This window comes from Amblyomma maculatum, chromosome 1 (assembly GCF_055883805.1).
Source record: "Amblyomma maculatum isolate TAMU_Amacu chromosome 1, ASM5588380v1, whole genome shotgun sequence".
NCBI classification, from domain to species: Eukaryota; Metazoa; Arthropoda; class Arachnida; order Ixodida; family Ixodidae; genus Amblyomma; species Amblyomma maculatum.
The window spans coordinates 376,854,230-376,879,978 of NC_139344.1; the positions used below are offsets into that span (position 1 = coordinate 376,854,230).

General features: G+C 42.5%; 1 protein-coding gene across 1 annotated transcript in view; it reads right to left on the bottom strand.

Moving 5' to 3' along the window:
• Positions 1-803: 803 nt before the first annotated feature.
• LOC146208308 (uncharacterized) overlaps positions 804-25,749 on the bottom strand; it is a 182,586-nt gene continuing 157,640 nt past the window's right edge. Inside the window, exons 130-146 of the mRNA XM_084578330.1 lie at positions 24,977-25,084; positions 23,818-23,953; positions 23,671-23,700; positions 22,900-23,028; positions 18,473-18,693; positions 17,449-17,552; positions 16,542-16,656; positions 16,204-16,329; positions 12,539-12,640; positions 12,056-12,191; positions 9,519-9,560; positions 6,774-6,812; positions 3,304-3,342; positions 3,060-3,098; positions 2,830-2,868; positions 1,045-1,083; positions 804-973 (exon numbers count right to left, since the gene is read on the bottom strand). Of these exons, the coding sequence (XP_084434456.1) occupies positions 804-973; positions 1,045-1,083; positions 2,830-2,868; positions 3,060-3,098; positions 3,304-3,342; positions 6,774-6,812; positions 9,519-9,560; positions 12,056-12,191; positions 12,539-12,640; positions 16,204-16,329; positions 16,542-16,656; positions 17,449-17,552; positions 18,473-18,693; positions 22,900-23,028; positions 23,671-23,700; positions 23,818-23,953; positions 24,977-25,084 (1,614 nt within the window). The remainder of the gene's footprint in view (positions 974-1,044; positions 1,084-2,829; positions 2,869-3,059; positions 3,099-3,303; positions 3,343-6,773; positions 6,813-9,518; positions 9,561-12,055; positions 12,192-12,538; positions 12,641-16,203; positions 16,330-16,541; positions 16,657-17,448; positions 17,553-18,472; positions 18,694-22,899; positions 23,029-23,670; positions 23,701-23,817; positions 23,954-24,976; positions 25,085-25,749) is intronic.

A 25,749-nucleotide genomic window follows, 5' to 3' on the forward strand; every position in this document is an offset into this window, starting at 1 on the left:
AAGTGAACAGCGAGCTAAAATATAGTATTATTCTGAACCGGTAGATTTGTTTCAGACGCTACACAGTAAGAAAATGAATGAACATATCGTGTCGCCAAAACTTTGCAAGCATGTTTATCTTTTAAGAGCCGTAAAGAGTTCCTCTTGGGGCATACAAGGCGCTTAACAATCAAGTTCTCGACTTTACCTGAGGTAACCTTGCTCGTTGTGGTAACCTTGCTCGTCGGATACTCTTGTGAAGATTCTGGAGAGAAACAAAAATGCATTTTCTGTTAATTCCTGAGTGAATAGTGGTCTAAAGAATGTATGTTCATATTAGTTGTTACATAGGACAAAATAAGAACATTGTGTCACCCAATTTTTAAAACTATGTTTTAACAGAGTTCATTTCATGGTATGCCAAGCTTTTATCACATGCTTGGCCTTACCTGTGGTACTCTCTTTTGTCTGACTCTCAAGTGATGATTCTGGAGATAAAAAACATTTCCTATAACCATATTTCTTAAGTGAACCGTGGGCTACAGCATAGTATTATTCCCAAACAGTAAATTTTTAGTTCTGATGCTACACACTAAGAGAATGAAGACGTCGTCTCCTAGATTTTGTAAATATGTTTATCTTAACAGCTTCAGAGTTCATTCTGCAGTATGCAAAGCTTTCGGCCTTACCTTCGGTAATCTCTCTTGTATGATAGTCTGGTGAAGGTTCTGGAAAAACAGAATGCTTGTCCTGTCCCCATGATTCTTAAGTGAACAGAGAGCTAAAGCATAGTATTTAGTCCTAACCAATAGATTATTCAGACGCTACACAGTAAGAAAATGAATGAACATGTGTCTTGTCGCCAAAATTTTGCAAGCATGTTCATCTTTTAAGAGCCGCAATGAGTTCCTCTTGGGGCATGCAAGGCGCTTAACCATCATGTTCTCGACCTTACCTGTGGTAACCTTGCTCGTCGCATACTCTTGTGAAGATTCTGGAGAAAAAAATTTGAACAGAGTTCATTTTTGGGGTATGCTAAGCTTTATCACATATACTTGGCCTTACCTGTGGTGCTCTCTTTTGTCTGACTCTCAGGTGATGATTCTAGAAAAAAAAAATGCATTTCCTAACACCATAATTCTCAAGTGACCAGTGGGTTAAAGCATAGTATTATTCCCAAACAGTAGATTTTTAGTTCTGATGCTACACACTAAGAGAATGAAGACGTCGCCTCCTAGATTTTGCAAATACAGTCGAACCCAGATACACCGAACCCGGATAATTCGAATTTTGGTTATATCGAACTCACGGAATATCCCCTTGAGAATCCCATGTAACAGTATAGGAAAGCTGCATCGTATATTGAACTCAATTTCACCGGTCGTTCGATATATCGAACTATCGAACTCCGCATCATGCATTGGACGGTGCGCCTTCCCCAAGGACGATCGCATCATCTGTTTTTCCACGTGCGGAAGGAATAGAAGGCACAGTTCAGCGATGGCTGGTCTAGGGCAGCGCCACGCCTTTCCCCCAAAGGCGCACGCATCTGCGGTGCTCACTGCCGCGCTAGCCAAGACATTTTCAAGTCCTGTGTGTGAGGAACGTGAGGAAACCAATGCAGTCGTGATGTTCGGGAGAGGGAAAAAAACGCGATAGAGTGAAGCGCAAGGGTGTGCCCACTCTTCTGCTCCCCTTCCTCTTTTTCCCGGTCTTCGTTTGCAGCAGCACACACTACGCATGCACGGACAAGCCAGCTCAGCCTGTGGCTATGGTAGACACTTCTCCAGTGTGTGTTGTGAACCCTCTGCATGCAGCGGCTGACCTGCGATAAGCGCCTTGTGTCGTCGTGCTGAACGCACGTAAGGTACGGCAGCCACGGACGCTAAGAAGCGGCAGATTTTTGTTCTTTCTTTTTTGCGAGAGTCGTTTATTCTTGCCGTCGTGCTGAACGTATGCTATGGCGGCAACGGAGGTTAAGAAGCATCAATTTTATTTTTTTCCTTTTGTGAGAGTTGTTCTTGTCGGGCTGAACGTGCGGTGTAGCGTATAAGCTATGGCAGCTGTGGACGTTAAGAAATGGCAGATCTTTTTTTTTTGTGAGAGTCGTTCAATCTTGCATCTATGAATCAACGAAAGCACGCGGTCAGTTGCAATATCATGACACCGGCTGTTAGCATTTTTTGCTTCAAACGGCATTTGCAGCTATCACGCTTTCTAATGATTTTGTGGCAGTGAAATATGCCCGCCCCAAGCGCAGCGTGATAAATCGGACCAGGCTTAATTGTCGAATCAAGTCATCACGGGCATTCTGCCAAGTTAGCTCCCCGCCTAGTTAAACACGCCATGACGTTATCGCTGCGCAGCATATTGGCGTGCTGCCAATAAATGAGCTGTAGATATGCGACGCCTGAAATGGGGACGCTCCACTGAACGATTTTCTTTTTTCAAATTCTCGGGGGCAAAAGTGGGGTGTGGGTTCATTATGCGAGTGGGTTGATTACGCGACAAATACAATATCACTTTTCCACGATCGCAAGTGGCGTATCAAGCCGATTTTTGTATACTGAATTATCGATATATCGAACTATTTCACGAATCTTTTCGTGTTCGATATATCCGGGTTCTGTAAAAAAAGAATACATTTCCTGTCCCCACGATTCTTAAGTGAACAGCGAGCTAGAGCATAGCGCTATTCCCAATCAGTAGATTTATTTCAGACGCTACACAGTAAGAGAATGAGAACACATCTTGTCACCAAAATTTTGCAAGCATGTTTATCTCTTAAGAGCTTCAATGAGTTCATTTTGGGGCATGAAAGGCTTTTAACAATCAAGTACTTGACCTTACCTGTGGTAACCTTGCTCGTCGGATACTCTTGTGAAGATTCTGGAGAAAAAGATGCCTTTACTGTCGATTTCTGAGTGAATAGTGGTCTAAAGAATATATACTCAAATTAGATGTTACAGAGGAAAGAATAAAGACATTGTGTCAGCCAATTTATAGAACCATGCTTATCTTAACATTTTAACAGAGTTCATTTCGGAGTATGCTAAGCTGTATAACATACTTGGACTTACCTGTGGTACTCTCTTTTGTCTGACTCTCAGGTGATGATTCTGGAGAAAAAAATGCATTTCCTAACACCATAACTCTCAAGTGAACAGTAAGCTAAAGCATAGTATTATTTCCAATCAGTAGATTTATTTCAGATGCTACACAGTAAAAGAACTAATGAACACACCTTGTTACCCAATTTTGGAAATATGTTTATCTTAAAAGCTTCGAAGTTCATTTTGAGGTATGCAAGGCTTTTGGCCTTACCTGTGGTAATCTCTCTTGTATGATACTCTGGTGAACGTTCTTGAGAAAAAAAATGCATTTCCTGTCATCACAATTCTAATGTGAATACCAGGCTACCACACAGTTAATTTTAGATGCTACACAGAAGAGAATGAAGGTATCTTAATTGTCACAAAATTTCTGGAAATTTATTTATTCAGTTCAGTTCAGGCGTTCAGTCGTGTCCGACTCTTCGTGACCCTATGGACCATGTCACGCCACGCTTTCCGGTCTCTCACTATCTTCTTAACATCACATAGCTTCATCTGCAGTGCCTCGAGAATGCCATATAACCATCGCGTTCGCTGCCTACCCCTTCTCCGGCGACCCTCAACCTTTCCCAACATCAAATCTTTCTCCAGCGACTCCTCTCTTCTCATCAGATGACCAAAGTAGCTGAGCTTTAACTTTAGAATTTGACCCTCCAATGAGCAGTCAGGGTTTATGGTCGACAATATCGACTGATTTGATCTTCTGGCAGTCCAAGGAACTCTTAAGAGTCTTCGCCAGCACCACAATTCAAACGCGTCAATTCTTCGGCGGTCAGCCTTTTTCACAGTCCAACTCTCGCATCCATACATCACAACTGGAAAGACCATAGCACGGGTTATACGGATCTTGGTTGGTAGACTAATGTCTCTGCTCTTTAATAGGTGGTCAAGGCTAACCATTGCTCTCTTTCCCAGAAGCAGGCGTCTCCTAATTTCATGGCTGCAGTCTCCTTCTGAGGTAATCTTGGCGCCCAAGAACAGAAAATCTGTCACAGCTTCCACTTCTTGTCCATTGATGCTCCAGGACTTGATACGGCAAGACGCCATGATCTTCATCTTTTTAATGTTCAGTTTAAGCCCAAACTTCTCACTCTCTTCTTGTACGCGCATCAGAAGTCTCTTGAGTTCCACTTCACTTTCTGCCATTAAAGTGGTATCATCCGCATATCTAAGGTTGTTGATACGTTTTCCAGCAATCTTCACTCCAGCTGAAGACTCGTCCAGACCGGCCTTCCTCATGATGCACTCTGCATATAGGTTAAATAGGCAGGGCGACAGTATGCAGCCTTGCCTCACCCCTTTCTCAATCGGAAACCAATCAGTAAGGCCATGCCCAGTTCTGACTGTGGCCTCTTGCCCTTCATAAAGGTTCCTGAGGAGACAGATGAGGTGAATTGGAACTCCCATCTCTTGGAGAGCTTGCCACAATCTGCTGTGATCTACGCAGTCAAACGCTTTTGCATAATCAATAAAGCAGAAGTAGATGGGTTTCTGGAACTCTCTTGCTTTTTCCATGATCCAGCGAAGGTTGGCAATTTGGTCTCTAGTTCCTCTGCCCTTGCGAAACCCAGCTTGCACGTCCGGAAGCTCCCGATCCACATACTGCCGCAGCCTACCTTGCAGGATTTTTAACATCACCTTGCTAGCATGCGAAATAAGCGCGATCGTGCGGTAGTTGGAACAATCTTTGGCACTGCCTTTCTTTGGAATGGGGATGTAAACTGACCTCCTCCAATCCTGTGGCCACTGCAGGGTTGTCCAAATCTTTTGACATAATGTATGCAGTGTGTTAACAGCGTCGTGGTTGAGGTTTTGAAGCAACTCAGCTGGAATACCATCAATTCCACTAGCTTTGTTCTTAGCAAGGCTGGCTAAGGCCCATTCAACTTCACTCTTCAGGATGCCCGGCTCAGATCAGTAATCACAACCGTCCTATGTTGGGTTTGCACATCCGGGTCCTTCTTGTACAGTTCTTCTGTGTATTCCTGCCACCTCTTCTTTATCTCTGAGGCTTCAGAGAGGTCCTTGCCTCGTTTGTCCTTTATCACGCCCAGCTTAGCACAGAAGCTTCCTTTGATATCTTTGATTGTCTTATACAGAGCTCTTGTGTTCCTTAATTGGCTGTTGTCCTCAACTGCTTGACACTGTATGTTCAGGAAGGCATTCTTATCTCTCCTTGCTATTTTCTGAAAATCCGCATTGAGAACCTTGTATCTTTCTCTTTCCCCCATACCTTTTGCCATCCTCCTTTCCTCGGCTATTTGCAAAGCCTCTTCAGATAACCAGTTTGCTTTTTTGCATTTCTTTTGCTTTGGAACTACCTTAGTAGCAACTTCTTGTATTATATCACGAACATCAGTCCACATCTCTTCGGGCTCTTTGTCTTCGAGATCTAATTCTTGAAATCGATTCCTCACTTCCACAGCATATTCTAATGGAATCTGATCCAGATCATACCTGAAAGGCCTTCTAGTTTTCTGCGTTTTCCTCAATCGAAGCTTAATTTTGGCAACAAGAAGCTGATGATCGGTGCCACAATCGGCCCCAGGCCTTGTTTTTACTGCTTGTATAGCGCTTCTCCATCTCTGCCGGCAAATAATATAATCGATCTGATTCCTGTACAGACCGTCCGGTGAAATCCATGTGTACAGGCGCCTCTTGTGCTGCTGAAAATGAGTATTCGCTATGGTCAGGTTGTTTTCTTGACAGAACTCTACTAGCCTCTGCCCAGCTTCATTTGGCTCACCAAGACCGAACTTGCCTGTAATTCCGGATATTTCTTCACTCCCGACCTTAGCATTCCAGTCTCCTATGAGAAAAACGACGTCTGATGATGGAGTGCGGTCTAAAAGGCATTGTAGGTCCGCATAAAATCTCTCAACGTCAGCTTCTTCAGCAGCAGTGGTCGGTGCATAGACTTGGATAACTGTTATGTTGAAAGGGTGACCTTGGATCCGAAGTGAAATCATTCGGTCGTTTTTGTGGTTGTATCCTAGCACTGCTTTGCCCATTCTTCTGTTTACTATGAGAGCGACCCCATTCCTTCTCTTGGATTCGTGCCCACAATAAAAGACATAATGGTCGCCGGAGTTAAATTCTCCCATTCCGGTCCACTTGAGCTCGCTGATACCCAAGATATCAATGTTCAATCTGTCCATTTCTCGCTTGACGATATCCAGTTTACCTTGCGTTATAGATCTTACATTCCATGTTGCTATGTGATATATCTCCTTGCAACATCGGACTTTCCGGTCGCTTCCCGACACATCCACAACTGAGCGTCCTTTTGGCTTTAGCCCAGCCGCTTCATTCGTCCTGGAGCTGCTAGGAATCGCCCTTTGTTCATCCCCAGTAACATGTGGGACGCCTTCCAACCTGGGGAGCTCATCTTCCGGCGCCATATCGATAATGGTATTGTGACTGGCCATAGGGTTTTCTTGGCAGGAAATACTGGAGTGGGTTGCCATTACCTTCTCCAGTGAATCACATTTTGTCAGAACTCTCTGCCGTGACCTGTCTATCTTGGGTGGCCCTACACAGCAGAGCTCACGACTTCATCGAGTTTCGCAAGCCCCTCCGCCACGACAAGGCAGTGATCCATGAAGGGGATCACTGCCTAATAATTAACAGAGTTGATTATTAGGTATGCTACGCATTTAACAATCAAGTACTTAGCCTTACCTGTGATAATCTCTGGTGTCTCATACTCTGGTGAAGATTCTGACAAAAAAAAAATATATAATGCATTTCCTGCCATCACAATTGTTAAATCGATAGTGCCGTAAGGCATAGTATTACCTACTCAAATTTTGCAATCATGCAGACGCTTAAAGATTTCACCTTGAGGTATTCTAGGCTTCTTTTAAAAACTAAGTACTTGTGCCTCTCTCTGTTGGCCTTGCAAGCAGACATCTTTATTTCATAAAAACACAAATTGAAGATGAGGAGGAGCAAGAGTTTCAGCGTGGAGAGCAGTGTGCATTACTTGCTGGTTTGTTACATAATTTGTGTTTATATAATTTAACCTACCAGAGCAACTCAGGCTATGAAATGTGCCACAGTGGAGGGCTCCTGAAGATTTCGAACATCTGGGATTCTTTAGCATGCACTGATATCCCGCAGTATGAAAAAAACGACCATGCTGGCATCTTTTTAACTCTTTTTAGGACATCCTTACCTTCCTCTCCATAACGTAATGATCGATACAACGGCACTGGCATCAGTACATCAAGCAGGTCCTTATACAGTTGCTTTTGGGTTACAGTGTTTAGGTATTCCATTGTGAATCTCACTTTTAAAATGTTAAAGGAAGCCACAATCTCACGCAAAAAAAAAAACATTTAGATTCAGATAAGACTAGACTCGGTCTTAAGACTGGACTTATACCCTCACGTTCGTGCAAGCGGGCCTCGGATATAACGAACCCGGATATTTCGAATTTTGGTTATATCGAACTCCCGAAATATCCCTTGAGAACCCCATGTATAAGTATAGGAAAGCTGCGTCGTATATCGAACTCAATTTCACCGGTCATTCGATATATCGAACTCCGCACCATGCATTGGACGGTGCGCCTTCCACAAAGACGATCGCATCATCGGCAGTTTGCCGCATGACGTTTTCAAGCCACGCGTGGAAGGAAGTGCACAGTTCGGCGATAGCTGGTCTAGGGCAGGGCCGCACCTTTCCCCCAGAGGCGCGTGCAATTGCGGCGATCGCTGCCACACTAGCATGTGACGTTTGCAAGTCATGTGTGAAGAAATGTGAGGGAACTAATGCAGCCGCCGTGTTCGGGAGAGGGGAAAAACGCAATAGAGCGAAGCACAAGGGTGTGCCCATTTTTCTGCCGAGCTTTATCTCTCCCCTTCCTCTCTCTTTCCCGGTCTTCGTTCATAGCAGCACGCACTACGCACGCACGGACAAGCCAGCTCAGCCCGCAGCAGGCGCTTTCTCCCGTTGTGTTGTGAACTTGTGAATGCTCTGCACGTGGCGGCTGATGTGTGATGCGTGTCCATGGCGCGTCTCGTGTTGTCTTGCTGCACACGTGTGCAGCTGAGAACGCAGAAACAGAAGTTTTTTATTTTTTTGCTGGAGTCGTTGTCGTTCATTCTTGCTGTCGTGATGAACATACGGCGTAGCGTATGCTATGATGGCTGCGAAGGTTGAAGCTGCAATCTTTTTTTTTTTTTTTGCAAGAGTCGTCCTTAATTGTCGTCAGCAGAACCGAAAACTGGGCGAGTTGGTGTGCGTTCAACATTATGCACAGCGTGAAAAACTAAGACAGGGGAAGAAACATGCAAGCAAACAAGTGCTTGTTTGTTTGCGTGTTTCTTCTTCTGTCTTCGTTTTTTTGTGCTGTACATAATGTTACTTGTCGTGTTGAACGTGCGGCGCAGCAGAAACCATGACGGCTGCAGATGTTTTTTTTTTCTTTTTTTACGAGAGTAGTCTATTCTTACATCTATGAATCAACGAAAGCGTGCGGTCAGCTGCGTCATGACGTTGACTTTTAGCATTGTTCGCTTCAAACGGCATTTGCAGTTATCACGCTTCCAATGATTTTGTGGCAGTGGACTATGCCCGCCCCAAGCGCGGCGTGATAAATATCAAGCCATCACGGGCACTCTGCCAAGTTCGCTCCGTGTCACCACTGGATCTATCAAGTGCATAGTCAAAAGATAAACACGTCGTGATGTTATCCCTGCGTAGCGTCTTGGCGTGCTTCCAATAAATGAGCTGTGGATGCGATGGTCGGAGGGATGCGCCTCCAAACGTTTCTTTTTTTTTTTTTCATATTCTCGAGGGCGAAAGTTGGGGGTGGGTTCATTATGCGACTGGGTTGATTACGCGACAATTACCGTATCATTTTTCCCGATCTCAAGTGGCGTCTCAAACCGATTTCTGTACATCAAATTATCGATATATCGAACTATTTCGCGATCCCCTTCGAGTTCGATATATCCGGGTTCGACTGTATATATATATTTATTGTATGAACCACAGAACCGTAACTGACAGTTTTTTTCTTAATAGTTTTCGAAAGCCAGAATTTAGTCACTATTCAACAAAATTTTCGAAATGCTAGTCTTTGAAGTTCACACATAGATGGCTATGTACTAGCTACACATCTATATGCACTGAAGCGGCCGTGAGCAGTGACCTTTTCTTTTTGACTTCTTTTTCTCCTAAATATGCACAACATATTCATAGAAGTAAAGGTAAAAAACTAAACGCCAAACATAAGGTGGTGCATGCAAGTTAGGGTAGAAAAGCTTTGGTTACAATTATCGGCCTTACATTGACCAAGGTACTCTCAAAGTGCAGCATCACAAAAAGCGCAATACAGCTACTCTTGGCTCCCCAGTAACTTGGTGAGAAAAATGTTAATCAGCGATCCTTGAAGTAGAAAGAAACATTGAAACCTACCCACTGGCTTGGAAGGACGTGCAGTACTGAAGTTAGCAGACCCTTCAGGAAGAATGCAAAAAAAACGATTAAACTCAGTGTGAAATCGTGCCACTCGAAAAGGGTATGCACTATGAACTCGGATAACAAAATTAGGAATTAGCGGATGCTTCTCCAGCCGAATTATTACCATTAAAGACACCACATTACTTTCTCGTCGTCAGCACCGCATTCATGGTGAGACATTGTGCCACAGGCATCCACGGTTTGAAAGGCAAAGAAAATGAGAAACTGCCAATGAATTCTTACTCAAATGAAAATGACAACGATGAAGCAGCTAAGCTAAAAAGCTTGTTGAAACGAAGACCGTGAGCAAGTGGTCCTGCCACCTATAAAAATGGTCAACAAGCACCAACCTGCCAAGCGTAATAAAAATATTTAACAAGCATGTCCTGCAAAGCATCGTAGTGCATTACTGGCTTAAAATTTTTACAAAACTATTGTGCAAAAAAATTTCGACTAACATGCAAAATTACGTGGCAGGGAGTGGGCATTAGTGCCGAAAGAACTCGGCAGTGAAAGGGTTAAAGAATACAAAGAGGAAATCAAGCAAGTTGTTCAGCAAGTAATGACAGCAAAGCATGTACTAGTGACAAACAAAAAAGCAGAATACTGTTTACATGCGACTGCTGTTTTTGTGCAAAGTATTATATGCGTCATAATGAGCTAGCCCAATGCATGTTGCTCATCACCACACAATGCTAGATGTTAAAGCAGCTCTTTAGTATCTCATACTTAGTGTCTATAAGGCCGACAAAAAATTTAAACAAAAATGGCACTATACAAAACTCTGAGATATTGTTTTGGTTGCCGCATACTACATGCAGCGCCACCCACACCTTTGTGGCATTGTTGACTTTGTGACATTTTCTTTTAATGTATGGCACGATATACAAGGTTTAACATCCTAAGTATCTCTGGCTATGAGGGATGTCCTAGTGGAATGCTTCAATTATTTTGATCATTGAGGATCTTGGGATCATTGTCGATCATTGGGGAAGTTCTGCTGACATCGTATAGCACACAAGGCACTTTTTGAATTTGGTTATTTTCTTTAAAGCAATAATAATTAATAATGATGAACTATATTAATTTAAATTCGGACTTGTGCAACATTTTGGACTTCAAATGGAAACTATCACAAGCCCCATAGGTAAAATAGGCATCACATTGTTTGTTGATAGATAGATCATATTTTTTGCCGTGATTATGACCCAAGTGGGCATCACTGTTGCAACCAACCAGTTCTTCATGGCTGTGAAAGGTATAATCTTGGATTTATACAGAGTCATTCAGACAGACTGCAACTCAGGTCTGCAGTAACTGTCACACAAAATTGCTCTGCTACAGAAAGCAGCCCACATTTATGGTTACCTAATAAAAAGCTAACCATCATACCAAAATATATATTCAACAATTGCAGCTCTCCTGGCCTGTTTTGCGTAGCCACAAATTAAAGACTGAATACGTTCCTTGCTTTGTGGAGCAATACACAGGCTTTGTACCATTGCCCATAGTTCACAACTGCTACTTGTTTTATGTTGTATCCCACTATGGTTGCCTATTTGTTCATCACTGCCACCTGAACTAGCACAGTATGCTCTTCATTGTTGAAGTGGCCTAAAAGCAGCGTGCAGTACCACTAAGACTGGAACGGGTGCAGTGTCTGCCGTGGCTTTGACTATGATGCCTACCACGGGAAAAGGAGGGGAGGAATGCATTCAGAGACTCTTGTTCTATCTCACTCTCTTCGTGACTGTCATTACTCACGGAAACAGAATATTATTGCATTGTACGGCATGTGTATTCATTCTCAGCATGACTTACATCCATTTCATAGTCTAATGAGGCGAAGCGGTGCAGACATGATGAAGGCATGCATCTGGCTTAGATAGTTCATTAAAAGATATAGAATAGCATGATCCCCTTCCATAAGCCAACACCGCACATGTGCAGATTGACTTGAGGGAGTCTCATGCTTCCCAGTGGCGCACATGCCAGCTGTGTCAGGGCCAATCAGCACATGCACACTGCCGGCCTGCCACCTTGGGTCACGCTAGTAAACCACAGTAGTGGGTCGCGCTGTGCTATAGCTCTATCATAAGCTTACAAATGAACTTTGGGAACGATGAGGTTCGCAATTTTTAAAGTTGATTTTTTTTCACAGAAAAATGGTTTTGTAAAGATTTTTCAGACTGATTATTGGGATCATTTCCTGGGTCCTGCAGGGTCCAAAAATCGATCGATGACTTAATCTTGTGGTCAGAATTAGATTAAATCTCTGCATTCTCATGCCACTATGCATTACTTCAAGAGTTCACTGTACAAACGTTAAACTAGAAAGTATGGTCCTGTGGAATATGGTCTGTAAAAGAAAGACGACATGCCCTGTTTGTACTTTTTGCCTCACGTTGATGTGCTTCATTTCACTTTAAGCTGCTTTAAATTCTGAAAGTTCTTGCTTTGCATAAGTAGGTGCCGTTACCTTAGGAACTTACCCTTAATCCCACGCTGAATGTCCCGCAACCTGGGAAAGGGATCTCCTTCAAGGGCACACGAGGCATTGGTGTCGTCCAAGTCAAGGCTGAAGGCAGCAGCACACACAGTCTTCACTTTGTGCGACACCTTCAACATCTGCGCATTAACAGTGACACGCTTGCATATACATGTCTCACTATACATGTTTTATTCTGATAGGCAAGCATTTTCATACATGTCTGAGTTCGTAATGTAATGCTAAATTCCAGACTACATTACTTTTCTAGGCAAAGGCTAAATATCTTGAATGTTATGAAACTTGCTAGAATTTTAAACTTTTTCAGCACTAACACTGCTTTTATTCCTTCAGCAGTAATATAAAATACTGAAGCCAACTAACTATGACAGGTTCCATTTAAGTACCTAACCCCTTAGGTATGCCACACAAAGCACTAAACTAGCAGCCTTAATCATACAGAAAAATTATAAGAGAGGACACATACCTGTTCTTTGATAGATGCCGCAGTCTCAAACATGAACACACTGCCGTCTGCAGAATACTTGCCATATTTGTCTGTGCTTGACTCCACAGTCATGTCACAAACCTGTTGGGTCAAGATAGAGCATCAAAGGATATCAGTATATATTTGTGAAACGCCAACAATACTAATAAACACTGATTAAGAACAATTTATAATGTAGCTAGTGTACTTGGTATTCGTTACATGGAGTTTTGAAATACATGTTCCACATGCTCGTTACATGGAGTTTTGAAATAGACGAACTTCAATGAGGGCGACGTTGAGGAATTCAAAAGCTTCGTAATATCGAGGAATTCGTTACATAGAGGTTTGTTACATTGAGGTTTACCTAATTCCTATTCGCTTATATTCTACAGTTACAAATATTATTTTGCATTTAAGATGTATGTACAGCATAAATAGTTTACGTTGCTGCGTCAAATGATTAATCACAATTGCTTCATTTATTTGCCTTCTGACTGGGAGCTAGCATGTTTGCGAATGAATGCAAGGTAGACCACATGCATGGACAACCAAAGCAACGAGTGAAGCCTGAAATAAAAACACTAGCATCTTGCATTTGTAGACCATGTCGTGAAAGTCAGAGGCAAGTGATTGAACCAAGCTGCATCATACAGCAAAAAAAAAAAGGAAAGGATAAAAGCACCTTCTGCATTAAATGTGGTCAATTAATAAAGTGTAAATTGGTTTATAGGACAGGAAAGGCACAGTATTTGTTACACTTCTCCATGGACACCTGATTGATTGACTGATTTATAGGAAGGGAAAGGCGCGGTAACTGTCTCACTTGTTTTCTGTGAACACCTCAACCACGCCATAAAAGAAGGGAGGAAGGTGGGAGTGAAAGTGGAAAGAGAGAAAGAGGAGCTGTAGTGGAGGGCTACGGAGTTATTTCGACTATCTGGGGATCTTTAACGTGCGCTGACATTGCACAGCACACGGACGCCTCCTCGTTTCACCTCCATCGAAACGCAGCCGCCGAGGTCGGGTTCGAACCCGGGTACTCCGGCACAGTAGTCGGGCGTCTTACCACTGCACCACCCTAGCGGGGCCCATGCACACCTGAACCATGCATAAGGGAAGGCAGAAAAGTGGGAGTGAAAGTGGAAAGAGAAAGAGGTGCCATAGTGGAGGGCTCCGGAGTAATATCGACCACCTGGGATCCTTCAAAATGCACCGACATCGCACAGCACGCGGACGCCTCTCCATTTCACCTCCATCAAAACGCAGCCACTGGTGGTCGGGTTCAAAATTTAATACTCTGGTTCAGTGCTAGCAATTTGATATCATTAGAAGCTCCTGATGTCCTTAAATTGGGTTTTACATTATTCTTTCCTGGTTGTGTCTGCGGACCTCTACACACTTCTCTGCATGCATCTAGCTTGTGGTTATATGCTTTTCAAGATGTTTCTAGACGTGGCAACATGGACGCAATGAAGATACATCAAAACCTGTAGTAGTCATTTCTAGTCCAGTGATGCCATCACCCTCCAATCAATGAAACTTATCTGGTCTGCTGACATCGCTGACATCACTTCCACAGCATGGCAAATAGGGCAAGTTAGTTCACATTCATCTTGAGGTTTAGGGCAACAAATACAAAAGGATGAGACAAGGAGAGGGACGACATGAGCGCCGTCTGAATATATAAGAAAAGCATTCAAAACAGGCTAAGCGACAAAACTACAAAACATCAAGGGCTGAATTGCATCAACAGACACTTATTCAGGTATCCTATTTCTTTCATCTGCAATGCAGGAGAAGGTTTGATCACACGTGTGTCTGAGTCTCTGCAATACAATAGGCCCTGAAGATTTCAACGCATATCATATGTGCTGTGATTGTGACCATGCAAACCATTATAGCAAACCAGTGTAGCACAACATTAAAAGGAGCATTTTTGTTGTTTTTTTTTCATCTGGAGAATTTCAATGCTCCTTTAGCTGTACATTCATGCTTTGACCCATCTGGCCATAAACCTTACTGCGAAATGAAAAACTATTTATTACAGGGTACTATAAGTATTATTAGAGAATATTTAGGGTTTTGCAAGAAGCCAAGTTAACTGCAAAAAAGGTGTCTCCAAAGTTCCTCTATCCTGGGGAAATTGTCTAGATAAAAAAAATATCTGCTTTTTTCAATCTTTCACTGCATTGCTAAGAGTACAAAAAGCATGAGGATCACACGTCTACTGGACTTGAATATAGTAAAAAGGTCATTTATTTAAATGAACTAGAAAACAAACTTTTAAAATATTAACTGACCCCCCCCCAAAAAAAAAAAAAAAAAGCCAATGCTACCTCATCACAACTATCAGAAGCAGCAGTTTTGACCCACTAGAAAGAACTAAAGGGACCATGTGGAAAGAAGTGAAACAAATCCCCGAGTGGTGCCAAAGTGAGAAAAAAAAAAAAAAAACACCAGAAACTATCAACCAGCATCCAAAATGGGGCTCAGGTGGATTAGCTTCACTGACTTTGCTGGCCGATAATGACTGGCCGAGCAGCCATCGCTGCAGAACGGTGTTAAGCTCAGATATACAAAAGCCAAAAACTATGCGATCAGACTGTTCTCGGAGACTTCGTTGTCAAGCTTGCTGTTACACGTACGCTAGAAGTGCACTGTGGCCCACGGAAGCCCGTTCAAATTAACCAGCGAGAGATCAGTAGCAGTCGAATTAGTGAGCATTGATGCCACAGACGTGCACAGACACTAAATGGAACGAGGCTAGCAGTTTGAATTATTTGGATTTCCATTTAACAGCATGCATCGGATTGCATGCAATCATAACAATCCCGTTCGAAGGAAAATCTTCAAGACCTATTGTATATTACCATTATACTAAGTGGCCTGAGCAGAGGCACTTTATTTTTCTTTATTTTTGTCGGCCTCACCATAGAATATGTATATTACCATGACCTAAGGCACGCCTGTGGCCAAACCTTCTTTAGCCTACAGGCAAGAGTGATAGCACCCCTGGATAAGTGTGTACTACTGTCGTGATGTAACCTTTAATGTTTTGTATTTTTGTTTGGCTTGTATTTGTGCACTTTTCTCCTGCATATTCAAGTGTTTTGCAATAAAAGAAATCCACAGAAACTCAATTAAATTCATGCAGCCTATAAGCATCAGTGTTACTCGTCTAGAGCATGCTACATAATTATGTTATTGTCTATGTAAAGAAGTTAGATATTAATGCTCTTTTTTGAATTATTTATTGTTTCATGCAAGCCCCCCTGGCTGATCTAGTTTCCTCTCGTGATATGCAGGGAGAAAGGAAAGCGGCCCATGACGTCAATCAATCACGTGTGCTTGTGCCTGTGCATTGAGTAGATGGTGCATTAGTGCCCGGCCATGTTACCCGCCAATTACCACCTGCCCGCCAGAGGCATGCTCATAATTTTTGAGGCTGTCTATCTGTTAAGCCTCAAGCGGTCACCGCTGCTGTCTCCGAACAATATCTTCTGCTCATGTCGTCTTTCTCTTCCTTTCGGTCTCTCGTCTTCGCTTCATTGCATATAATACCGTCGGGAGCATCGAAGCAGAATGTCAGAATAGACATCTCCTCCCAGCCAACGAATGAAAGTTGTGACTGATGACACATTAATGAGAAAAGCACACATCACCTCACTATAGCTTGTCCATTCCTCTTGATGGCAGGAAGCCTTGTCCACACCATGAAACTTTCTCACAGCCAAGTTGAATGAGATACACGGCGTGGTTACAGAACCAGAGTCAACCTCAGTTGTTTGCTGAAACAGCAGATGACAATGTAAAGAAAAAAATGAGTGCATTTTTGCCATCTTGGCATTTTCCCATTGATAAGCGTTTTGTAATGTTCTCGCATTAGCTGCTTGAGTTCGACATAGCAACCCTTACACACTGCTAGATGTTCGCTGTTAGGCAATATTCTTGTCCTACCGAGCTGAACAAGTTCTGTACAATCTTCAGTGTATGCACATACCATGATTGCTGTATCTTCGTCTGTTAGGGGCCTTGAAGGGTAGCCCACCTCACATGGTGGACGGCAGCAGCTACTTTTTCTCTGGTGTGTTATGAATACCATCAGCGTACATTTCCTGAAATGTAGGAAGCATTTCCTTCACTTTCAGGTCAACTCACGACAGCAAACAGCAACTAAAAGTCACTTAAGATGAAATGTCACTGCAAGTCAGAAAGAAGTCCATTGCTCTGGGTACATGACATTTTTAACTACCATAGTTGCCAGTAGGGGATGTGTGTGTTCTTTTAATGTGAAAGCCTTTATTGCCTCATCGTTGTCGTCAGCAAAAGTGTCACACTTTTGCAGCGGCTCTGATTAGCCGAGATGAGATGACGTCATGGAGGTTTCAACAAATCACAGAGCACCACCACAGTATGCGCGGATGCGTGCCTTATATGGCCATATGCCAATCCATATCAATAACTAATTAATTACACTAATTGTCACCAATTACTCAATTACTAATTATATGTTAATGGCTAGTTAATTGATTATTAACTGCATGTCAATGACTGATTCATTAACAATTACTACTCAATGACAGTTGCATAATTAATTATTTGCTCATTATTGCCGCATACTCAGTAAACGTGGTACACAACAGTAAACGTGGTACAACTGCGAAGATACAAGGAGCGCAATCCAGTCGCTGACAAGCAGAAAATACTGAATAAATGCACTTGCAGAATGTGAAAGAGTAGTCGCTCGCTTGACTTGTGGCAGCATTCATTGCTGCAGGCACAACAGGCGCATAGCATAATGCAGCACTTAGGCTTTCGCCTTTCATCACTTTAGTTGCCAAAGTGTCCTCGGATATATTCGGGAAGATCTAATGAAATGCAGAACAAATGTCAGCTGTGCTGTTTACCCGGTAAGTGACTGCACCAGTTTCATGGCAGCTTTGCTTCCGTAGTCAATGCCAACCAGGAGTATCTTCTTCAAGTCTTGGCTTGAAATGTGCTCCCACATTTTCTGCAACAGGACCAAGAAAACATGCTCAATTAACATATTAGGTATATTCCAGTCCTGCATTGCAGTTTGTTAAGGACACCGAAATTAAAATGGGTGAAAGGGGACTCAACAGCTAGAAATGGAATGCCATTAGAAATCTTCAGAGGGTTGGACTTGTATGACAACGCTCCCACAGGGCTACAGGTTTCAAGAGGTTTCAAAGATATATTTAGTAACAACCACTACAAGCCTTCGGCCTTGATAGTTTACTTACGAAGCAACCATACCTCGGTGAAAAACCCTAGTTTGATAACCTACTTTATCTAACACTTGGCCAGTGCACTGAAATCACAGATTAGCTCAACATTGCTTCTTCGTATTATAATTATTGTAATTCATATTATAATAATGTACTTTTTATATAATTAGTGTGAATAAAAATTTAATAATATTTGTGGCAGATGCATTCAGACACCAGGTAATAAATAAACAGAATTTCGTTATGCCAGTGCATACACCTGATTTACATTTCTGGTACAACTGAGTAGCAAGCGATGAGGCGAATACTAGAGGTTGGTCAACTTTGATTAGTTATAGAGCATGCATTCACTAACAAGGATCCTATGCTAAATATAACAGAAACAAAAAAAATAACCACAACAAAAGTTTCTGAAACACTAACACCAACCAAAAAATTTTTGATAATCAAACGTTTCAGGACCAACTCGGTCCCTTCCTCAGGGACGACTGATGTGTGAGCCAGATGCACCAGGCAGTGCCCTTTGCTTCCCCTTTTTGAGGCAGGGCTAAAAATGTTTTGTTGTTAGCGTTACTCAAATTTCTGTTTTGTTCAAGAACCCAATCAGGTGAATTTCTGCCGAAGATGTTATTGTTCGAAAAACTACCAGCACATGTTAACATGACTTTCACCAATAACTTGCCTTAATTATTAATTCGAACTTGTCGGCATCACCCATGGCAGGGACATTTATAAAGGCCAAGCCATGCTGGTGTGTTTCCTGAATCCACTGAGTGCTTGATGTCAGAAAGCCATCAAAGGCATGCTCCACGTTGAGTTCTTGGAAACTGGTTAGGTCTATTTCACAAAGAAACTTCATTCCACCCTTTGAGGCTAGGTCAGAAGCTGCGTAAAATGCAGAAGCTGAAGGAGAGATGAAATAACATTAATTAGTTACTTCATCAAGATGCCACTGAGACTATTCAGATACACAAACATAAGCTCCAAACTCCGGAATAACTCATGTATGATTCAGTTACTCTGCATGCAGCATGAAATAAGGTTACTACTACACAGATAGCTGTCAAGCCGTTACAGTTCTGGTTACAGAGGCCTCACCTTTGCCATTTAAGCAACAACAGGTCAACTCAATCGAAAGCATTCGTCAATCCAGAATAAACGATGTCAGCTAACCATGAGTATTGGGGAAGCGCAAGCAGAATTTGAAGAAAGAGAACAGGTTCTTCTCGGCTAACTGTACTTTCACTACCTAGCAGACTTCGACAAGCTACGCTCGTCATAAGTCTATCTCACTTTGAGGATCTTATCTTGTGCTTTAGAGAAAGCACATTACGAAGACTGCCTTGAAGTAATTCCTCACTCTTTTTTGAGTTTATGAAATTCATAACTATTACAAGTTGTAAAACAATTATTCGGCTCGAAAATGTTCAGTGCTTGATGCTGAAGAAAGAGGATGGCAAACATGTTCAACGCCTGATGGTCAGAAAAGACAAAGACGACAAAGTTCGCTCCGACACTTGCGCATGTGCCGACATAAGCTCTACGATTGATCGCCGAACGTTCCTTTGACTGTTCACGGCGTAGAACCCTGTGCAAGGCTTTCTATTACAAGTGGTGGAGGTGCGGGGAAGATATCTGCTAGATCTGTACAACTTAGTATCAATGTAATCTTGATCAACATGAATAGCTTTGTGCCCAAGGTGGACTAGGGCATGTGAGCCAACTTTGTGCCAGCTTGTTCCCTTTGTGGTGCAAATACAAGCGACAATGCCCAAGCTCATACTAGTCTGAGTCTTTCGAAGGAGAGAGATTGCCAAATCTGCCTGAATTGTATTGCTCTATCCTGTTTACAGCCTTGGCTTGGCACAATCTCATTTCACCTTTGCACTTCGTGCCCCCAGTTTTGAAAACAATGAAAAGTTATCTGCCCCATTGGGAGTCCGCAGGCACATCATATCACAAACATGAACCTACTTGTTGACGTCACATACTACTTTTTAACTGAGTTGAACAAATGGCGGAAGTGTAAGAGAATCGCCCCATAACTTGACCTCATATTTTTTTGTGTCCTGACCCCTCTCCTCTTAGATTTCGCAGACAAGCCAACATACTTTTTCTGCCATAACATGATACTGGTTATTTAACATGCTTGCCCATGATTTGGCAGGTGTGTGGCTGTGATCTTTGTGAATTTTTTGCTGAATAAACAGTGTTTGTTTGACAAAAAAACAATGAAAGGGGTGCTTTTTGAACACCCCTTGTACCATTCCCTGAACTAAAAGAAATGACCAGTCTGACCTGGTTCCCAAAAAAAAAGAAATATATTGTGAAGAGGAAGAAGTGCAGAAGGAACATTCCAGTCAGTGCCGCTGAAGATGGCGGGGTCTCGCTGGCGGAGGGAGCTTGGACAGATGATGGCCGAGCCAGCTTGTACGGCTTGGTGATTAACGTCCTCGGGCATTGCAGGAGGTGGTAATGTGCGGCTGTGGATGGTTGGTTGCTTGGTTTGTGGGGTTTAATGTCCCAAAGCAACTCAGGCTATGAGAGACGCTGTAGAGGAGGACTCCGGAAATTTCGACCACCTGGGGTTCTTTAACGTGCGCTGACATCGCACAGCACACGGACGCCTTGCTTTTCGCCTCCACCGAAAAGCTGCCGCCGAGGCAGGGATTCGATCCCGCGTCCTTGGGAACAGTAGTCGAGCATCGTAACCACTGCGCCACCCCGGCGGGGTTGTGTGGCTGTGGAGTCTCAGGACGAGCTGTGGAGTCTCAGGGCGAGAGGATAGATCTTCACTGGCAGCTCCACCAAATCTAAGATGGGGGTTTATTGAGCAGATCAGTAGGACTCGATCAGCAGGACTGGGCAGATCAGAGACGAACACAGTCAGGTCAGACAAGCGCAGCGATCACGATGCCACTGACTGGAATATTCCTCGTGCACTTCTTTCTCTTCACAATATATATATATATATATATATATATATATATATATATATATATATATATATATATGTGTGAAAATTATTAGGTGGGGGGTGGTTTAAGTAGCGGCTTTAGAATAGAGCTTTCATTTGCGCTATGCATGTTACCTGGCTCGAACACAGGCACTACAACTGCCGTCTTTAACATACAAGGGAATGAGTTCGCAGACAGTTATTTTTAAATACAGCAAAGCAGGTGCTAACAATCTGCTATATCCATTCCCAATGAAACTAGAAGTATCATCACAACCCACTGATAACCTAGGTTTCAGTATTTTATAGTAGTGATTACTTCCTCTGTCATTGACGGACTACCACTGAGACAGTCATGACTAGAAATCAGAGTGAGCAATGACATATAGAGGAACGAAACAGGTTTGTTTTTAAAGCCACAAAAACTCCAGAACATGAGGAAAGCCACGTGATGAATGTAATTAGGAATCTGCAAATCAGACAATAAATGAGAAGACTCAGTGCTGAGTATTTCTCTCTCTCTCTCCTTCCTCTCTTTCTCCCAGTTTTCGTTCACAGCAGCCCACACTACACATGCGCCGACAAGCCAGCTCAGCCTGTGGCAGACAGAACGTCGGACGCTTTCTCCAGCATGGCCCTCCCAGTGCAGCGGGTGACATGCGATGCGTGTCTTGTGTCGTCGTGCTGAATGCGCGGCATAGCGTAAGCTATGGTGGCTGCGGATATTAAGAAGCGGCAAATTTGTGTGTGTGTGTTTTGCAAGAGTCGGTCATCCTTGCATTGCTGAACGTGCGACATAGCGTAAGCTATGGCGACTGCGAACGTTAAAAAACGGCTTTTTTTTTTTTTGTGAGAGTAGCCCATCCCTGCATCTATGATTCAAAAAAGCCTCATGGTCAGCTGCAATCATGAAATCAGCTTTTAGCATTGTTCGCTTCAAAGGGCATTTGCAGCTATCATGCTTTTCAATGAATTTGTAGCAATGGACTCCGCCCACCCTAAGCTCAACGTGATAAGAAGAATGGGCACTCTGCGAAGTTTGCTTCTGGCCAGATAAACATGCCGTGACATTATCGCTGTGCAGCATCTTGACGCGCTGCCAATAAATGAAAGGGACATGCCACTGACTAACGCTTTTTTTTTTTTTTCGAATTCTAGGCGGCAAAAGCAAGTGGGTTATGCAAGTGGGTTGATTATGCGACAAATACAGTATCATTTTTCAAGATCGCAAGCAGCGTCTCAAGCCAATTTCTGTATATAGAATTATCATCGATACATCGAACTATTTCGCGATGCCCTACGGGTTTGACATATCCGGGTTCGATATATCCAGGTTCGACTGTACTGTGAACTGTGTCAGTTTTATACATCTATCACAGGTTCTCAAACTAGGTTCTGCGCAACCCCAGGGTTCCCCTTGGAGTAGTTTTAAGGTGAAAGCTTTCAATGACTCATACTGTCGGTGTCTGTTAATCAAAAGACATTATGATGACGTCATCAAAAAAATATAAGTCCTGTCTCCACTGGAAATTTAACCTCCATCCCTTAGATCCCTAGCCGAGGGCTTTAACTTCGCACATCATAATGCCCATCATAATTCTCCTTGTCTACCGTGAGGATGATACTAGTAGTGACGACAATGGCATTGCAATTAGTGATAATGACAATGATAGCATTAGCAATGATAATGACGGTGCATTTAGCTCATAATGATAATGACAGCAAGCGTGATGCACTGTGGTGCCATCAACGCTTAGGCTTTTACATTTATGCAGTATAGATTCCACAGTGCTCTTGAAATTTTTTGACACACCCAGAGCATCTGAATTTATGCATGCCTCAATTGCCCCTTTCCCTTTACCCACTTTATATTGAAACTGAACGCACTAACTGAACGCTGCTGAGCGTTAAATGGTAACAGTGGTCATTTCACAGAGCACTGGGCACACTGGCATGCACTTTGCTTTCCTTTCTTGTCATTCACTAGACACGAGTAAAATCATAAATAAGACATAAGTAAGACCTTCAAGCCCATCTAAACATAGGATCGAGTGCCTATCACACATCAGTAGCAAAGAAATCTTAACTGTCATAGCTTGCAGCTTTAAATTGATTGCATGACTTAGCATCTGCATTAAGAATGAATGGCTCACCATCTTTAGCCCGATAAGAGTGGCTATCGCCGATGCTATAAAGGATACTCGAGTACACCAGGTGAGTGCAGAGGGACTGAGGCAACTTTCTGATGGCCGGTGCACTGTCCACGGTGCAAACCAGAATACCTGAACAAACAACCATCAATCTTAAGCAGTCTTGATATTGAGCAGGTACTATATGAAACAGGCAAATAACTTTTTTACACAGAGAAATTGAGCCCTGTCAGACAATTAAATACTAAACACATATGCTAAATTTATTACATTTAATGGGCACATTTTACATTATTGATTTTATCCATCAGTTACACTTCAACCACTCTAACAATCTATAACCATGTGCAAGACCTAGTATTTGGACAACCACTGTGCAAGGACTACAGCACATTTCTGATCATTTATTTTCTTGAGATCTCGAGATTCCATAAATGATGCGTTTACCACGCACTGAATTAATATGTCGAGTCATATTTATAGTATGTAGTCCAGCTGCTGTAATGCTCTACGGGGTGCTCCCCCCATGTCAACAGTTTGTGACAACTCTCCTTCCACTTGTAGATATTGAAATGCTCATACTATGCATGTATGGCAGTCATTTGGCTGTACGATAATATAGCTCATCGCTTAATTTGAACAGCTGCATTACACACAGTCCCACACTATAGGTGGTTACAAACGCGTGCATGTCATAGAGGCATTCCAGTTTTCAAAAATATTCCTCCAATTATCAGGAAATGACATTCTGATAGCAATGCCAAGCAAGCCCACCTTTTTGCCCTGGTGGAAGGGGTGAGGTTTCTGCACAAAGTAAAAACACCATAGAAAAGCATCAGCAGAAAGCGACAACTTTTTCATACAAAGCTATTTTGTCATTAAGAGAATGCGAATGCCATATGATGCTCTAAAAGAGCCTACCTTTGCCCTCATAGCTGTGAATTGCAAGCAACCTGGAGGCAGCAGGTCGCTGGGTGCAGTCTTGGTTCCAGTCCTCTTTTTCAATACTCGTGACCATTACACATGCATCATGGGTAATTTCCTGTAGCTGAGAAAGCTGGAAGAAAAACCACATCCACAGTTGCTATGTTGTCTGCCTATCCACACATGCTACAGTCATCAGCAATATGAATCCCCTGAAAGGATAGGCAGCAGACTAATCTAAACTATTAAGCAATAAAAAATTGTTGTGAACATTTCTTCTTTAAGGGGACAGAACACTTATGAGATTATGGTGGAAATAAAAAGCTCTTGCCTCATATCACACGGATCGAGCACTACAACATGCAAGAAACGAGAATATATAATTATAGTTTGGTGCTGAAGATCGCATATAAATCTAACTGAAGTGACCTGTTGCAATGAAAAGTTCTTTATCACTGCAGTACTCCACGTGAGTACATCTCGATTTTCTGAAATGCACAGTTCTTTTTTCTTTGTCTTTAAGGACTGCTCATCACGTTTCATTATACTTTGTCCTCTCTCCAGTGACACCCTTCAATAAAAACCACCCCTCCTTTCACGTTACCAATGATGTGATTTTAGCATCTGCCACTAGATGGCGTCACAGAGCTTTGAATTCTTGGACGAAGCGGAGACCATGGCTCTCTAAAACTTTCGTTGACAAGGCGTACATTTCTGTACCATAACAACCTCAAGTGTGGGAACTGAAATACTAGAAGCCACTTTGCACTTTAATGTCTAATTATTGTCTGGCGAAGGAGATTTATATTAGAGATTTATGTTTACATCCCTTTTGTTGATGCCAGAACATTACCATGGTCGCTGCTCATGGTTTCTCGCATAGGCCTACATAAAGATGGGCACACGCACTAATACAAAAATTCTTGTTTAAATTTTTCTACAGCATTTCTATCAAAACCGATATGGAATCAACCACTTTCGACAGGAAGCTTTCTGTTGCGCCAAAAAGAATCTGATACCTAATTTCCAGTGTTCTGTACTTCCAAAATGCGCTCGTTAAGTTCGACAAGTTTTACAGAAGATGCAGTTCTCAGGATCAGCTCAACTGCGCTCGCAGACAAGCCACACCTTCCTTTGCAAATAAGTTCCCAGTCACCTTTTTTTGTATAGTTGTCTCATCTTCAAATACAAATAGCTCCGTGCTTGTCTTCAAGTACACTGAGGCTGGTGTGGACCGCCTTTCTCCAGACACAGTTGGACATGTCTGAACAGCAAGAAAAAGAAGGAACCACCAACAAGACAGATTAAAATGACTTCCAGCTTGAGTTAGAGACAAAACAATGCATACAGTCATTCAAGCTCAAGCATTATTGTCCCTATGTGGTCAAAGCCAACTCGCCATTTCTTAAACTATGTTAAAGCTTTTGAATGTACTGAGAATATTTACTAGAAAAACCATTTTGACAAACATGTTAGTGATCGGCATTAGAGACCTCAGTGTGACATCAGTGTTAATGATCCCTCAAAGTCTTATAGCAAAAGTGCTGGCATAGCTTGGGTTTAGTGCATAAATGGAAAAATCATATAAAACTAAGTCTGCACCATTTTTGCTGCATGTTGAACACGACAGTACAGATTTACTGGATGCCTATAAGTTGGCAGCAGTTATTTATTCTGCCTAGCAAAAACTAAACCCAGTTGTTAATGAAGCTACATGTGAATCTTGTCTGTTCTTCCCCGTGTTCTCTAAGCTTTCTAAACAAACCTAACTTGCTCTTTAACACCGACTTTTGGATTACAAAAAGCTATTTCCTGCAATACTCCTCCAATAATGCATAATGAATGCCGTCTTGCATAATGAATGAGTTCTATATATTTCTGATGAATTATTTTTTTGGAAAATATGTGCACCTACCATCATCATCATCA